The 17,045-nt window shown below is 40.1% G+C and overlaps 1 protein-coding gene across 11 annotated transcripts in view; it reads right to left on the bottom strand.

Annotated features, from left to right (window-relative positions):
- Positions 1-17,045, bottom strand: part of AFF2 (AF4/FMR2 family member 2) — a 541,148-nt gene that overhangs the window by 257,849 nt on the left and 266,254 nt on the right. For 7 of the 11 annotated variants that reach the window (XM_043458359.1, XM_043458360.1, XM_043458358.1 and 4 more), the window contains one exon: positions 9,722-9,817. The exons of the other annotated variants lie outside the window; for them this stretch is intronic. In XM_043458359.1, the coding sequence (XP_043314294.1) occupies positions 9,722-9,817 (96 nt within the window). The remainder of the gene's footprint in view (positions 1-9,721; positions 9,818-17,045) is intronic. 11 annotated transcript variants of the gene reach the window in all.

Consider the following 17,045-nt stretch of genomic DNA (forward strand, 5'->3'; position numbering starts at 1 on the left):
GAGGAAATAATGGAAGAGGCATTGGGACTTTATTTTGACAGATAGTTGAAGGGTGTACAGTCACAATCATTCAGTTTATTTATAACTCTGTGTCCCCATCTCCAGCTAATATAGATACAGAGGAGTAAGCTATGAGTATGATGACTTTTTCTCCAAACAGCAAAATACCAAAAAATATTGATAGTTTAAAAATATTTTAAAAAATAATACAGAGAAGGAGAAATATTATATGGCATCCCTTATATGTGGACTCCAGAAAGAAATGGTACAAATGAACTTACTTACAAAACAGAAAAAGACTTACAGGCTTAGAGAACAAACTTACAGTTGCCAGGGGGGAAGGGATAGTTAAGGAGTTTGGATGGACATGTACACACTGCTCTATTTAAAATGGATAACTAGCAAGGACCTACTGTACAGCATAGGGAACTCTGCTCAATGTTATGTGGCAACCTGGATGCAAGGGGAGTTTGGGGGAGAATGGATACATGCATATGTTTAGCTGATTCCATTTGTTGTTCACCTGAAGCTATTACAACATTGTTAACTGGCTGTACTTTAATACAAAATAAAAAGTTAAAAAAATACTGCAATCCCTAATGTTTCCAAATAGCTAAATATTTCAAATGTAGTTGAAGCTCTAACCACCCACACTTTTTTTCCTTAGGAAATATTTATTTCTGTGATTTTAGAAAAACAATCAAAGCCAATTTATTTGAAAGTACAAGAGCAATAAAACATTTTTTAAAAAATTTCTTATGGGCACCTGTTATGGGCTTGACCCTGAGGATACAAGAGGGAACACAGCAGGTACCACCCACACTTTTGTCCTAACATTGCTCTTGATTATCATCACAAATCCAGGAAGGGGCAGGGAGATATAAAGCTGTTTTCAGATCAAGTAACTGAGGCCAGAACACACAGTGTTATTCAAATGTAAGACTATGCTTTACATTTTTCTTCTAAGGCTGCATGGATGGAGGAAGATACATAGAAACATCCAGAAGCAGAAGAGTTACACTGAAATCTTCTCTTGGCAAATAGAGGATCTTAGGTTCTATAACTGTAGGCTTGGCACTGCGTGTCAGCTTAATATAGGCATATCGAAAAAGCCTGAATATTTATATTTGGAAGACATGATTTCAAACTTTAATAAGAGCTGCATATGCTATTTACTGTATTGACAAACTCGCCAATGGTGCATTGCTTAAGGCACTTTGAAAATGCTCTAAGTGTTCATTCAAGTCGGTGAAGGATATAAACTCTCAGGGTGCACTCTACACATCAGAGTATTTTACTCTTTGACACACAGAAAATTTCCAATTTATTTTCAGGGATTTTGCTTCTTCTCAACAATGCTAACAGCCGGCCCTGTCATTGTGTGGTAATTAATAGAGTCCGTCCAGCCTTGAGTATGCAGTTGGCACTTAAAGCCTCTCTCCCTGTTGATAGGTGACAATGACTGAAGGCCATCTTTCTCCCTGAGGACATACTGAGAGACTCTGTTGAAAGCCAGAGGAAATGTTTGTGAATTCTGTCAGAAAAGAAGGAAGAAAGGCGACATCTCTGATTCACTCTTTATGCTGCTTTCTGTAATTAGGTAATAGTGGTGGGAATTAGAATTCTTTCAGAGAAGGCCCATCAGAACTCCACTTTGGCTTCTGAAGCAGTTCCATTCAAGGCTGCCTCCCAGTCCTCAAGGGGTGTGTCACTGTTTTCATTCTAAACCCTGGCTTGGGGAGGGCCTAGTTTGGTTATTAAACCTGGTATATTAGATAGGTCTCAGCTTGGGAGTGAGTGACTTTTCCAATCAGATGAAAATTCCAACTATTGTGTATTGGAATGAAGAAAATCACAGATGGCCTAGTTTCCATGTTTTGTTTTTTAACTTTAATACGCTATTTATTATTATGGAAAGGGTAAAATTGGCTGTGGGGCAGATTGTTTGGTTAGAAAAATGAATAAGCTCTTTCAGGTGAATTTTCCACCCTCTCTGCTCTCTACCTGTGGCTCAAAGCACTGACGTCAAGAAATCCTCTTTCAGAAACACGGGGGAGCTCTGCAGCTTGCATTAGTCAGCTGCTTCATGGGTTCTTTCATGAGGTGCCTGAGAATCGATGAAATCGCTGGATTCACTTGGTGGGACAATTATTTCTCATCCAAGACAGAGCGTGGCTTGGGTTTCTCATAATCACAGGACGTAGGGGAAGTGAAGTGAGACCCAGAATCAATGTCCCTGAAGCGACTGGAATCTATTTATGATGGATATAGGGAGGATCGGGGGTGTTTCCTTGAACAAAACTATCTGTAGGATAATGTAATGATCCTTCCATCCTCAAACCATAATGAAAAATGTCTCCACCGTCGATCTCCCCTTCTGTGATTTGGAATCAACGCTGTGCACACTGCATTCTGTGATTACAATAATGTCAGCTAAGAACGATGGCAGAAAATGTTACTTTCAGAACCACATTGCTTTTCCAAACACATTGCGCCCTCATTGTCACGCTGTGTTCATTCCTTCTTATCTCAGTAACAATCCTTGAACTCTGTTCACAATATTTCTTGAGGAGCCAAAATCCTTCATTCTTTCTGGTTTGGGTTTCAATGTGGCTTTTGGTCATAGTTCAAAAGAGATAAAATAGGCCCCAGAACCCATAAAGTCATGCAAATAATTAAGTCCAGTATAAAAACTTTTGAAAGTTCCTGAAGGAGAATGGGTTATAATTTTGTAAATATCTTCAAGGATCATGTGAGCCAAGACAAAGACTCTTCCACAGAAATGTACTTTTTTGGAAGGACTCTCTTCACATGACAAACCAGCTGTCTGACATTTCCAGGATCCACGTCCAGTGACCCAGTGACACCAAGGGAAACAAGGCAAACAACTGGTCTGCTTTCTCTGGGACTATCTAGAATAGCATTGAAAATGCAGAACATACCCAGGACATACCCTTCTGCCCAGACATACCCTCCTTCCCTGGCAGCAGGGGCTGAATCACTGCCTGGGCCTAGGCTCAAGTGGCAAAAATAAAAATGTATAGGATGTTCCTATTTTTGAGAGACACCCTGTCCACAAAGGTTTCTGAATGGCAAAGATTCAGCCTTATACACTGGAACATCTCCAAATGCATCAGTTAATAGCTAACAGAGAATTAAGGGAAAATATTTTGGAATAAACATTTAGAAACTCCTGATAATCTTTAAATTGCCAAAAGAGCAAAACTTTCCAGGTGATGCTAAAAGTCTGCAAATAACAAATGCTGGGGCGGGGTTGGAGAAAAGGGAACCTTCCTATACTGTTGGTGGGAATGTAAATTGGTGCAGCCACTATGTATGTGTGCCTATGTGCTAAGCTGCTTCAGTCGTGTCTCTTTATAACACTAAGGACTATAGTCTAGTCTATAGGCTCCTCTGTTCATGGGGATTCTCCAGCCAAGAATACTGGAGTGGGTTGTCATTTCCTTCTCTAGGGGATCTTCCTGACCCAGGGATTGGACCCACATCTCCTGCAGCTCCTGCATTGCAGGCAGGTTCTTTACTGCAGAGCTGCCCTGGGAGCTGGGAAAACAGTATGAAGGTGCCTTAAAAACCTAGAAATACAGCTACCATATGACCCAGCAATACCACTCCTGAGAAAACTCTAATTCAAAAAGATACATGTACCCCAATGTTCACAGCAGCACTATTGACAAGAACTAAGACATAGAAGCAAACCTAAATTCCTATTGACAGATGAATGGATAAAATAGATGTGGTGTCTATATGTACAATGGAATATTCAGTCAGTTCAGTTCAGTTCAGTCGCTCAGTCGTGTCTGACTCTTTGCGACCCCATGGACTGTAGCACACCAGGCCTCCCTGTCCATCACCAACTACCGGAGTTTACTTAAACTCATGTCCATTGAGTCGGTGATGCCATCCAACCATCTCATCCTCTGTCGTCCCCTTCTCCTCTTGCCTTCAGTCTTTCCCAGCATCAGGGTCTTTTCCAATGAGTCTGTTCTTTGCATCAGCTGGCCAAAGTATTGGAGTTTCAGCTTCAGCATCAGTCCTTCCAATGAATATCCAGGACTGATTTCCCTTAGGATGTACTGGCTGGATCTCTTGCAGTCCAGTCAGCAATAAAAATGTTCATAACCCCTGATCCAATAATTCCACTTCTAGAATTTTATCCTCTAGGGAAAAAAAAAGCCAGACCTGCATAATACTGCTTACTGAAGTTCTATTTACAATGCTGAATAACGGAAACCTGAAGCAGGAAACCTGGGTTCAATCCCTGGGTCTGGAAGATCCCCTTGAGAATGAAATAGCTACCCATTCCAGTATTCTTGCCTGGAGGATCCCATGGACAGAGGAGCCTGGCAGGCTATATATAGTCCATGGGGTCACAAAGTGTTGGACATGACTGAGTGACTAAACAACAACCATGTTAGGAGCATGACATAGTAATCTATATATGTGCTTAGCCATGTCCAACTCTTTGTGGCCTCATGGAATGTAGCCTGCCAGGCTCCTCTGCCCATGGAATTCTTCAGACAAGAATACTGGAGTATTGGAATAATAATAATTATTCCAAGAATAATGAAATACTGGATTGCCATTCCCTTCTCCAGGGGATCTTCCCATCCCAGGTATCAAACCTGCATCTCTTGTGTCTCCTGCATTAGCAGGTGGATTCCTTGCCTCTGGCACCACCTGGGAAGCCTGAATCTATATATTAATATATTGTTTCTACTTAATATTGCATGTTTTCTACTTAATATTGCATGTATAATTTTCTACTTAATATTCCATTCATGATGGAAATGTTTATGGCATAGATTGCTGTGATGGTTCCATGGTGTATACTAAACCCTAAACTCATCAAGTTGCATACATTAAATATGGACTGCTTTCAATGTGTCAATAAAATGGTTGAAAAATTTTTGTTTAAATAATTGAATATAGTACTGGCCACGCCAAAAAGTTATATCCTGAGGCAATATTGTCATAGAATAAAATTCCCTACGTATGCAGAATGGAACTGGAGGGGACAGACTTCTACAGTTCGATTTCTTCCTGTTATTCTTCCCTTTTGGAGGACAAGAACTCAAGTCTTCAGACCCTTTCATTGAACACTATGTACTTATGCAATGGCTCCCTGACATTTCTAAACATTCACTGTGACCAGGGTCAGTGGGTCAAATGGAATGATGAGAAGTCGAGTTCATTCCTTGTATTTAGTATCTCAGTTTCACATGAGGGGCACCCCAGGTGGCTCAGTGATAATGAATCTGCCTGCCAGTGCAGGAGACACAGGAGACGTGAGTTTAATCCCTGGGTCAGGAAGATCCCCTGGAGAAGGGAATGGCAACCTGCTCCAATATTCTTGCCTGGAAAATCCCATGGACTGGTGGGCTACTGTCCATGGTGTCGCAAAATTTTGGACGCAAAGCTGTCACATGAGCCCTCAAAATATTCATTCTCAGCCATTTAGATGTAATCAGCCAGAAAGCGAGGAAGCTTTCACTGCAAAACATTTGTTTCACTGATTTTATATTTAAAATTCAAAATTATACTTTTGGTCACTATCCCCAGGCAGGTTTCAATACTATTCAGACATGGTGAGTAAGTACTCAGATTCACTATTATCAAGATAACATAGGGAAATAAGTTAATCTTTTAATTGTCTTCTTTTTTATTTCCAACAGTTCTTTATTAATTATAAAGGACACAAATAACCACTATCACATTAAATGTTAACAGCCCAGAGGCATCAAACTCCGAAGACTCATACTTCACTAGCTAAGAGGCAAGCATAAGTAACTCACACGTGATCCCAGTTCAAGGTACATGGCACAATGAGGAGAGGTATTTACTGTACTCATCTAACTGTTCTTGCTGTCTGCCAACTTTAGCCAGCTCTGTTCTTTGGCCAAGGAAGCTCTATTTAAATGGTATATAAAACCATATAAACCATATGGTATGGTATATAAACCATATAAAACACAGCTAACCTTTTGTGCTAAGTACTTCACAAGGTTTATTCTGTGTAATCCTTACTGATCCTCTAAGGTAGGTGTTATTATTATCCCCATTTTACAGATAATAAAAATGAGACTCAGGGTAATTAAATATCTTGCCCACAGGAGTATGAGGCAGCCCCTGGATGTAAATGCAGGTTGTTATACTCTAAAGCCTAGTATATTCTAATCCTCTTACACTGCTCCTCACTGATACAGGCCTGCTCTTTCAATATTTTGTCAAGCCCAGTACCTCAAACTTGTAAATAATCACTAATCATAAACCTTATATCTAGTCGATATTCCAACTTCAGCTGTTTTGCTTTATTAATTTTGCTTGAAGGAGCAGAGGGCTCAGATGACCAATGGCATGTTTGTTTCAGGGAAAGTATTTGGGAATTCCAAGCAAAATTTAAGAAATGTCCCATAAGATGGCTTGGTAGACACAAGCAGACAGAGAGATGGATATATACATATATATGTGTGTGTGTGTACATGAGCTTCCCTGTGGCTCAGATGGTAAAGAATTTGCCTACAATGAAGGAGACCCAGGTTTGACCCCTGGGTCAGGAAAAAGGGATCTTGGAGAAGGAAATGGCAATCCACTCCAGTACTCTTGCCTGGAGAATTCCATGGACAGACGAGCCTGGCAGGCTATAGTCCATGGGGTCACAAAGAGTATGATATTATATATTATTTATGAAATATCAATTAATAATATATAATATTTTATATATAACCACCAATATAATAATTAATATTTATATACTTAATAATATATTATATATAAGTGTTATTTTACATAAACATATACCCATGAATATAAACATATACATGGATATTTCACTATATGATATTTTTAACAATGCTTACATATTTTGGATACTGTTGTTAGAAAATTCTAAATACTTCCTTTGCTTAAAGAATAAGATGCTGTCACTGTGGTACTGTGATCTTACTTCAGACTATCTGCAGATGTGCAATGACTTCCTCTGTCTTTTATGTTTTCTGTCGAGAAATTTGGCCCATAGAGTCAAAAATCAAACAACATGCAATCCCAGCTCACTGTAGAAGCTGTCACCCCCATCAGTTTGTGATTTAGTGTAACTTGAACAGGAACCTCTCAGCTATTTTGTTAAGGAACAAATACCCTGGGATCCACAGCTAGGAGGTCAGACCCAAGGCTCTGATTAAGATAGATTGGGAAAAACAGAAATGTTTTTCTGTAACTAAATATCATAATTAAGCACAGACGAAGCCTTGAACTGCCTCAGTATCATTCCAAACAGAACTGAAAAAAGTAGTTTCAGTCATGATCAAGACAGGAGTAAATATATAACATGGAAAGAAGTGATTGAAAATGAGAGTTTCTGGTGTGAGTGCAGGTAAAACAAGAACCTGATGCCAAGATGGAAAGCGATCAGGAAGTTTCAAATATTAATCTATCCCCTTAACTTGCTCTGACAACTGCAAAAATGTAATCACCACTACAATCAACATGAAAAACCCCATCTACAAGCTTGAACCCAATCAGCATGTCCATGTCTTCATCAGATTTAGCCACAGCCCATAAAGATGCTATGGGGACAGCCCTGTTATTTCATCATAATTATTTGTATATTTCTCTTAGCCCTCCAAATAGATTATGATTTCTGGGATGAGGGGGACAGGGGTTAACATATTATTCCTCCTGTATTCCTGAATGGTTCATTTAAATTGAACAGTTTCTCAATAGGAAAGAAAAGGGCCTCTACTCATGAGAATTTACCACTTTCCAGCCCTTTTACACAACCACTTCAATGAAGGCTAATGGTTCCCTCAACAATGTATAACCAATACACTAAGGCTGAATGGATTTTCTAACAGGACCCCATCCTACTGGTTCTGGGAAAGGAAATGGGGGAGGGACAGAGCAGAAAGAAGGGTCAAAGTTGACTCATTCCATTAGTCGGAATCAAGAAATGTCAGATGTTTGGATCCATACAAGGAGCCCATAAACAGCCCTTGGATCCTCAAGGCAAACAAATAAAACTTCTCCCCATCCCCCGCCCCTTTTTTCCCTCCTTTTTCCACCACCACAAGAATTGATATTTTGTGATTTCCAGTCGCTTCAGAGATAAACCTCAATTTTTTTAGGGCGTTATCTTGAGGAGTAGGAGAGGTTTAAAACCCAGAAAATAAGATCAAGAGTATTCTGGTCCCCAGACTGTTACCATGAAACTCCTTCTGAGATCTCCAGGGGTTTTGATTTTACAATGGCTATTTCTAAAGAACGGGTATACACATGAGGGCAATTCTCAGGTCAAGGGCATGACCCTGATGGTCTTTGCTACAGGGAAATTTATAAAGAAGAAAAAAACCAGATACCAGCTTGCATTTCCCAGAAAAAAAAAATACTTTTTAGAGATCTGGAAAACTAAATCAATTCCCCAAAGTTTCTTAGGACTCTAAGAAGCCAAACACAATTATTGGTAATTAAATGTTGAATTAATGCTTATTAAAGTTAGCTTATTAGATTAATAGAGATAAAAAAAAGTCTTAATGGTATGGCTGCTAGTGTGTATTGCATATTATATGTAGGATAATGAGGGCTCGTATAATCAATGTGTATTGTACATTAGTGCTCTTTTTTAGGATTTGGAAGATCATTTGACTAGGTCCAGTGATTTTGGAAGCTTACAGCTGTGCTTTCTGCTTTCCTGGTCTACTCTTGATCACAGCCCTGATTGACTAAAAGGGAAGATCTTGACCAGAAACAGAAGGCCCATATCGCAATATTCCTTCAGGTGCAGGAAAAAAAGGAAAAAAAATTGGTAAAATATAGGGCCATTTTGGAGTTTACACTATGTACATTTTAGCTAGAAACATTTAGGAAGATTGGAAGATGATGACTTTTCCAGAAAGAGTGGGAAAGATGTTTGAAAGTCTTAAGTGGCAGACCAGGTAGGAACAGCTTCCATGGAATTTAGAGCAAACCTTCAACATGGTGTCAGCAATCTAGGAAAAAAATTTTCAGTTCAGGGCGTTGTATAGACCCTCAGAGTCCACTAGCTATCCCAGTCATAATCAACAATGACAAGGGGCCCTCTGCCACCTGGTAAAATGCAGGATACACATTGGCATTCCAGGAGACCAAAACAGACACAGCACTGTCTTCCCTCAAAAGACCAATGTTGATGCTTTGCCAACCAAAGAAATCAGAAAAGCTATCACAGGAAAAAAACAGTCAGACTAATGAGATAAATAAAGATGTGCCACAGCATATAACACCAGACACATATGTGACAAAATCAGCTGGGCCCTGTGACTGGGAGGTGGCTTCCTAAGTCCATTTAGGTTATTGACTCACAAGTTTCCCCCAGCAATATATAATTGTGCATACAATTTACTCCACAGTGTATAATTTTCTGAGTCAAAACACAAACTTAAAAATAGCCGCAGAACTATCAGAGCAGTTACAATTCTCGGATTCTTTTGAAGAATTTAAACTAGCATTATCAACACTCGGAGGCAGTTATTTTTGTAAAACAAGAAATAAAGGACATGTTTCATGATTTCCAGACAAGGAAAAAAAGATTATGCATACTATGAAACTGTGGACTTGAGTGATTCTGGTAGAGTTTAATTTCATCCTATTTCCTCCCCCACAGACCAACAGCTATGGCACCACATCACCCCCCAGGTCTTAGCGCTGAAAAAGGAGAAGTGAGCCTTACTAATGGCTGCTCAAGCGCTCCCGACTCTGGCCTTTGCATCTGGGCACAGGGGGTGAGGTGTCCTGGGAAAGGAGAAGCATCGGCTGCGACGGGACTCTGGGAGGAGAGAGGGGATTTGAATGTTGTTAAAAGGTACAGTTTTTAAGAAATGGAGTCGATGTCTACAAATCCTCTTCTTAATGAAGAAATCATTGAGAAGTTCTTGGCAGAACGTCAAATCCTGCATTTAAGAAGACAATTAAAACAGTATAATGCAAAAACTACAATTAGAAACATATCTGTGCAAGTAACACACTACTTTTCTTCTCTGCCATTAAAAGAAAAACGGGAATTTTTGCTAATGGTCATTAGGGTCTTCACAAGATAATGTTGCCTTACTGAGGAGATGGTTTTAGCTGCCACAAAGGTTAAATTAAAAAACAGCAAATGCCCCAAAAGGGCTATGTCCTTACATCACTGTTTAAATTTTCACATAACATAATTAAATCAGGGGCGTGTTGTGGCTCGTTCAATACTAATGTGACCATGACATTCTCTCACTTGAAATACAGTTGTTTTTTTTTAATTGGGATGCTATTCAGGAATAAAACTAGATGTGCAAACTCCATAGTTGTTAAACGAGTTGTTTGATCCCCCAGTTGTTTGACTAAATTGCCCCCTTCAGCCTGCCTTCCTCACTCTACCCCCTTCCCCTATTCTCTTTCTTCTACCTATAAACACTGAGAAAGCTCATTCTTGGTTCAAGGAACTGTGCTGAGTACTGGACATATGGAGATCGGTGCACAGTCTAGCAGTGGATAAAGGCTAGAACTCACGAAGTCCATATAATGACTTGTTGGCTCTGTTGTATTTGGAAGGCGGCTATGAATTAGTGGAGAAGAAGGAGTGAGAAAAGTACACGCAAGGGCCTGGACAGTGAACAAACAGATCATGGCAGAATCCAAGAGGGCTCGTTAAGAAGGTGAGGGCTGTCTGTGTCACAATTAGTTAGACATATGGCCACCCAAAACGAGATGGTGGCTTCTGTATTTAGAAGCTTCTGTGTCCACTGGTACCCACATACACAGTGATGCTCAAGTCACATGCGCTGTCTCCCAGAGCCGGCTCAGTACCTTCTCATGCTCTAATGTGTCTTCTCCTAGAGGAAGGCTGACCCGGCCACACACTGTCTGCTACGGTCAGTAGGGCATCTTAGAGCTGTGCAGAAATGCACCACGAGTCTAGGAATCCCAGTACCACACTTTCACATTCCCGGGGCAATTTTATTTGACAAATACCATGAGAGCATAGAGGGAAAGATTTCACTCTCATATATATTGGAATGCAGCTAATGAATTAGCTGTTCAGAAGAGTTGCACATGACTGGGTGACTGAACAACAAAAACAAGATGGGGGAAAGGACCCAAATGGCTATCCAGCTAATTTATTAGCTGCATATCACTTCAAATCCAGCATTGTGAACTGGCCACATGTGACCAAAGCAAGTCGGTAACTGCATCAAAAATGTCGGTGAGACTAGCAGTTCTGTACAGAAACTGGCTCGTTCCTTGAAATACTAGGCAACAGTGCTAGTGCAGAATTTTAAACATGTCTGTGCTGTAAACATGATATCTTTATGTACTTTCAATTATGATCTGTAAACACTCGAGAATTGGGACATATGCATAAATTGTTATACTCGGTTCAAAGAACGGAAATGAATCCTGTAAATGCTTGCCACCAAAAGAGGAGTCAAGGGTATGCTGCTTTATGGAGGCAGACTGATATACAGATATCTCCAGTTCAAGTTGCTCAAGGTCTCTCAGGGAGATGAGACATAGACATTAAGAATCTGAAAAAAATATATATGTATGTGAATGTGTCTATATATATATACACACACACATATATAGTATAACTGGATCACTTTGCTGTACATTTGAAACTAACACAATATTATAAATCAACAATATTTCAATTAAATAAATAAACAAAAGAATAACAAGGCAGGTTGTGACATGTGGCCTAATAGTGAGTGCTAATAACAAAAACAGAAACAACAGCTACCATTTGCTAAGTGCTTCTTGTGTGCCAGGTACTGAGTTCAGTCCTCTACCTCCATTATCTCATTTTTAATTGTTACAAAACCTCTATGAGGCACTCATTATTTCTAGTTTGCAGCTGGGAAAAGTATGACTTAGAGATGTCCATTGCCTTTCCCAATGTGATACAGTAAGTACTTTGTACAACCCAGATTTAAATCCTAATCCGGGGCAAGCAGAAGACAACTGGAAGTGCAAGAAGGGAGTCTGGGAGAGAGGGCACAGGTCAACCACCTGGTTAAGAGAATTGACACGGAGAATGAATAAATCTGATGGCTGAGTTTGCTCACAGTCAAAACACTGAACTGATCCACCAGGCTGGGGCAAGGAAAGACACTGGATGACAGATGGGAAGGGGAGATGAGAACAAGCAACATACAATGTCAAGGAAAGAGTTCTCGGAAGAAGGGCGGGAAATGTTCTCCCCTCAAAAAAGAAAATCAAGAAAGATGAGATAACAGAAAGGATCACTCTGAATGAATATTAGAGGTGTGAGATCCAGCACTGTGGTGAAGAAAGTGCCCACAATGTAAGGAGGGGAGGTGACAGGAGTGAAGGGAGGAAACAGAAAGATTTTGGCTCAGATTCCGTATCAGTATCTTAATTGCTACACTCTTAATCACTTAACCTTCTCAAGCATCAGTTTTCTCATCTGTAAAAGAGGCTTCAATGCCAGCTACCTTGTAGACGTTGTGAGAAAATGAGGAAGGCAAGTGTGCTGCATGGGGTTGTAGAGCATTGAGTCTGGGTTCAGGGCAAGTGGGGTCACGGTGCCAGCTTGGTCACTCCCACCCATGTGGCCTCGGGCCACTCCTCAGATGTTCCAGGTTTTATAAAGTAACTAGCCTGCCCAAAGTAGGTGCTCAAGGATTGTGGAACAGATGTCAGTATAATTATTAATGAAATTAAAATCTGCAATTAAACTAAAGTCTACTCTCAAAAAAGGTCAACAAAATATGCAATAAAAACAGACTTGTCAAGCAACATAAATTTCACTACCTTGAACAATTCTCAAGCAGCAGAATGATTACTTTGTGCATAATCTCAAACATGAAAGGCCAATACACATGCAATTCTATTTAGGAGAACAGGAAAATGAAGATGTATTTGTGGCTGAACTTTGGGCTGGGGTTTCCCCTTTTAAAATTCTATGAAGCACAGCTTTTACAGTTCCTCTGAAAATTAGAACAAAAATGGGAGAAACTTTTCCCAAGCCTAAAGGATATTATTCTTGGCAATAAAGAACCATGAAATTAATGAGCTGTCTACTAAAGATCTACCATTAAAAATGTATATGAGAAAACCGGTCTATGCAAACTCCATTCCCTCCACTTGTAAACGCTATCCTGGGAGTTAAACTCAGCACTTAGGAAAGTTCCATTAACTGTTGCAAACTGCCCAGATCTCAGTCAACTGTGAAAGAGGCATTTGTTCTCCCCTCCCCCACCCCACCAGCCTCCAATGGGAAACACGCTTTTCCAGAAACGTCCACCGCTGTCTCCAAACAGGGTCCCAAGTGCTCCCATCTGCTGACTGGGATGCTCCCTGACCCACCCACCCCAACCCCCTCCCTCTCCAAGGCACAGCACCCATCCTCTGCAAAGGATGGATGGGGGCCCATACTATTAGGCCCCATTCACTGCTTAGACTGGAAAATGAGGAAATGCTAATGAAATTGCTTTTATGGGCTGACATTCATGGATGGCAGAAAGGGACGTTTTGGAATGAGTCCAGGATTTGCTCTTCGGCAGAATTTCAGCTCCCGGCCAAAGCTCTGTGGCCAAGTGCACACGTGGGCACACCCATACCTGCACGCACAGTCCATAAAGGTCACCAAGCACTTGTTAACCTTGATGGGAAAAGAGAAACCTCAGGATTTCCCCCCAACAACACTCTGAGCCTCTTGTAAATCATATTCATATTCATACACTTAAGCATTAATTTACATACTTAATTCCTGACAGGCTGACAACCGCAGCCCTTCTCCCCCTCAGTGTAAAGTGAGAAGTAAATTGTTATTCAGTGTATCCGTTACAGTGGTAGTGGCACTAACTGTATTTTATATAATGTGCTATCTGCACAAAGGCAGATAAGAATTTGATTTAACATCCAATTAAAAGCCGTCATTGAAAAATTACTTCAAATAAGCCTTTTATTTTCTTTAATCAGTCTTCAATTCAAGCCTTCCTTGGACCTACTGAACCAAGCATCAGGACTCATGAATTTTGATTAAAAAATTTGAGCCCATTTCTAACTTAAGCAGATTTTTTTTTGTTGCACTGTTTGATAGAAATTTAATAAATCTATGAATCCTAGCCAGCATCATTTATCATCTTTTTTTCCGCAAGACTGGCCTATTATACCTAGGCAGTAAATTATGAGGGAACCAGCAAACCAAAACTTTTCAGCCCGTTACTGAAGAAGAGATATAATCACTTGCATTGAACCATATAATTATAGTAGAATATGAAGCTCTGAAACATTAGGTCCTGTTTTGAATATGTAATGTCCATGATTTGAAAGCCTAAAAGATTTCTAGCTGATCTAATATAACTCACTTTAGCATCATATTAAAGTATTGGTTGTTGATCAAAATAACAGCAAGAAAACAACAACAACAACAAAAAACCCTGCAAACAACACAATATTCCCAGGCAGAAATATTTGGGATGTGACCCTGGCAAATGGAAAACCAAAACCCTTCAACTTCATGCTTTATAGTTCATGTCTTATATATAAAGGTTCAAACTGTGTCCCTTTCCCTGGCTCTCTGAGCTAACAGATTGGTTTTTGGCATATATGCTCAAGGTTGTACTTGCATCCTTCATACAGTTTTAGTGGACTTAATGTATATTCAAAAATTACTAAAATTAAAATATATACACACACACACACACATATATTAACCTTCTTCTGGGAATCAGGAACCACACTGGGCTTTGAGATATAGCAATAAGCAAGACAGGCAATTCAAAAAAGTGACACCTGGGACTTCTGTGGTGGTTCGGTGGTTAAGACTCTGTATTTCCACTGCAGTGGGCACTGGTTTGATCCCTGTTGAGAAACTAAACATACTGTGTGGTGTGGCAAAAAAAAACAAAACACAAGTGACACCTATAATGTGTGGTAAGTGCTTTGTGAGGATACCGGCAAGTCAAGGATCAAGGGAGACTTCCTTGCAAGTGTCATTTCAGCTAGGTCTTGAAGGGTGAGCAGGAGTTCGTGAGGAATAGCCTACTTTCCTGCCAACATAAGTTTTCTCAATGCCTTTGTCTCTGCATGTGAATCAGGAAGGCTTCATGCAGAACCACAGGATCACAGTGAAATACGTACTTGAATGAGCTTTGTATTTTTCTAAGTGAAAGTCACTCAGTCATGTCCGACTCCTTGTGACCCCATGGACTGTAGTCCATGGAATTCTCTAGGCCAGAATACTGGAGTGGGTAGCCTTTCCCTTCTCCAGGGAATCTTCCCAACCCAGGGATCGAACCCAGGTCTGCCACATTGCAGGCAGATTCTTTACCAACTGAGCTATCAGGGAAGCATTCTCTAACAGAAATAATAAAATGTCTAAAGCTTCTCTTGCTTCCAGGAACCCCACTCCTGCCTCTGTCTGCCTCTCTGCCAGCATACCAATGACTACACAGGCTAAATTTCCTTCTTTCCAAACTCAGCCGATCCTTTCACATTTCTGTGCTTTGGTACAATCTATTTCTACCTACTAGGACATCATTCCCCACCAATTTCTACCAGTGAGTTGGCCCTCAGACTTCAAGAAGCAAATCCAGTCTGAGAAACCATCCCTGATGGCAGAGTCCCTCATTGCTCGAGTTCCCACAGCATCCTGGCCATTTCTCTGTTAGAGGGCATGGTATTGTCATGACTCATTTACTTGTCTGTCTTCTACATGTGACAGAAGATATCAGGAATGCAGAATGAATGAATGAATGAATGAAGTAAATTGATAAAATGCCTTAAACCTCTTACTATGCTGTTTGTATGTCAGTGGTAATTTCTTTGTAGAAGGGAAAACACTAGCCTAAATCCTTTAGGCAGGGGTTTAATGTGCTCCAACAGATAAACGGCATTGATCCTTTCAGCAAAACCAACACTCAGATTGATACAATGAAAGTAAGAGAAGGGATTCTGTCTGGCTTTGCAAACTGTGTTCTCTTATTCATCTTCCAAAACACTCTGAGTATAAAGGAAGGCGAATGATGCTATGAAATATTCATTTTTTAAAGGCTTGAGAGAGAAAAGGTTAGTCCATAGCTGTGTGAAAACTAAGTGTCATCTTATAAACACGAGCAGGTATCCAAAGGAGAAAAAGAATTTTCAATGAAAAACCTATCTGGGATTCAAGATTAATGAAGAATATACATAGAGAGAAGACTATGCTCCTCGTCTGCCTGTAGCACCATCACACGCTACTAACAAAGTAGTCATTTCTACTGATATTTCTTCACTTTTAGCTTTGGCTACTATTATTTTACATTGACAAGCGATACAGTGCATGCTTTTTTCCCTGCCAATAAAACAGCTTGACTGTCAGCTTATATCTACTGGTTCTTAGTGCATATATAGGCGGGCTACAGTCCATGGGGTCGTGAAGAGTCAGACAAAACTTAGCAACTGAACAACAACAATTGTTATAGACACTGCAGGCCTTAGGACTTAAAGAGATGAGAACAGTAAACGTAAGAGTCATATAAAGGCACTGGTGCAGGAAGTCTGGGTTAAGTTTCAAAATACTTTTAAAAACATTTGCCAAAGTCTTTGTTTCATTTTTAACCAATGGACATTTCAAGTAAAATAAAGTTGATATGTTGCTGATCCATTTTAAATTAACTCATCAAAATGTTTTACAAGAAGCCATGAAGCACTTGACTTCTAAAAGAAATCCAGGGCAGGGGAGGGAGGGCGGTCCATGGAGCAAGTGGTGAGTGGAAATTAGAAAATGTCTTCCACTTCCCCATATATGCCTATGGAACATCAGATGCTCACATGTGGTCAGCCATTCACTGTCTGGAATACGATAGATGGATAACAATTTTAGAACTTGTAGGTCTGGGGAGATCAGTTAGTCCAAATCTTCAGACAGTCCAACATTTTATTTATTTGTTTGTTTATTTTTTGGCAGTGCCATGTGGCATATGGGATCTTAGTTACCTGATCAAGGATTGAACCTGTGCCTCTGGTGTTGGAAGCATGGAAACTTAACCACTGGACCATCAGGGAAATCC

This window comes from Cervus canadensis, chromosome X (assembly GCF_019320065.1).
Source record: "Cervus canadensis isolate Bull #8, Minnesota chromosome X, ASM1932006v1, whole genome shotgun sequence".
Taxonomy (NCBI): Eukaryota; Metazoa; Chordata; class Mammalia; order Artiodactyla; family Cervidae; genus Cervus; species Cervus canadensis.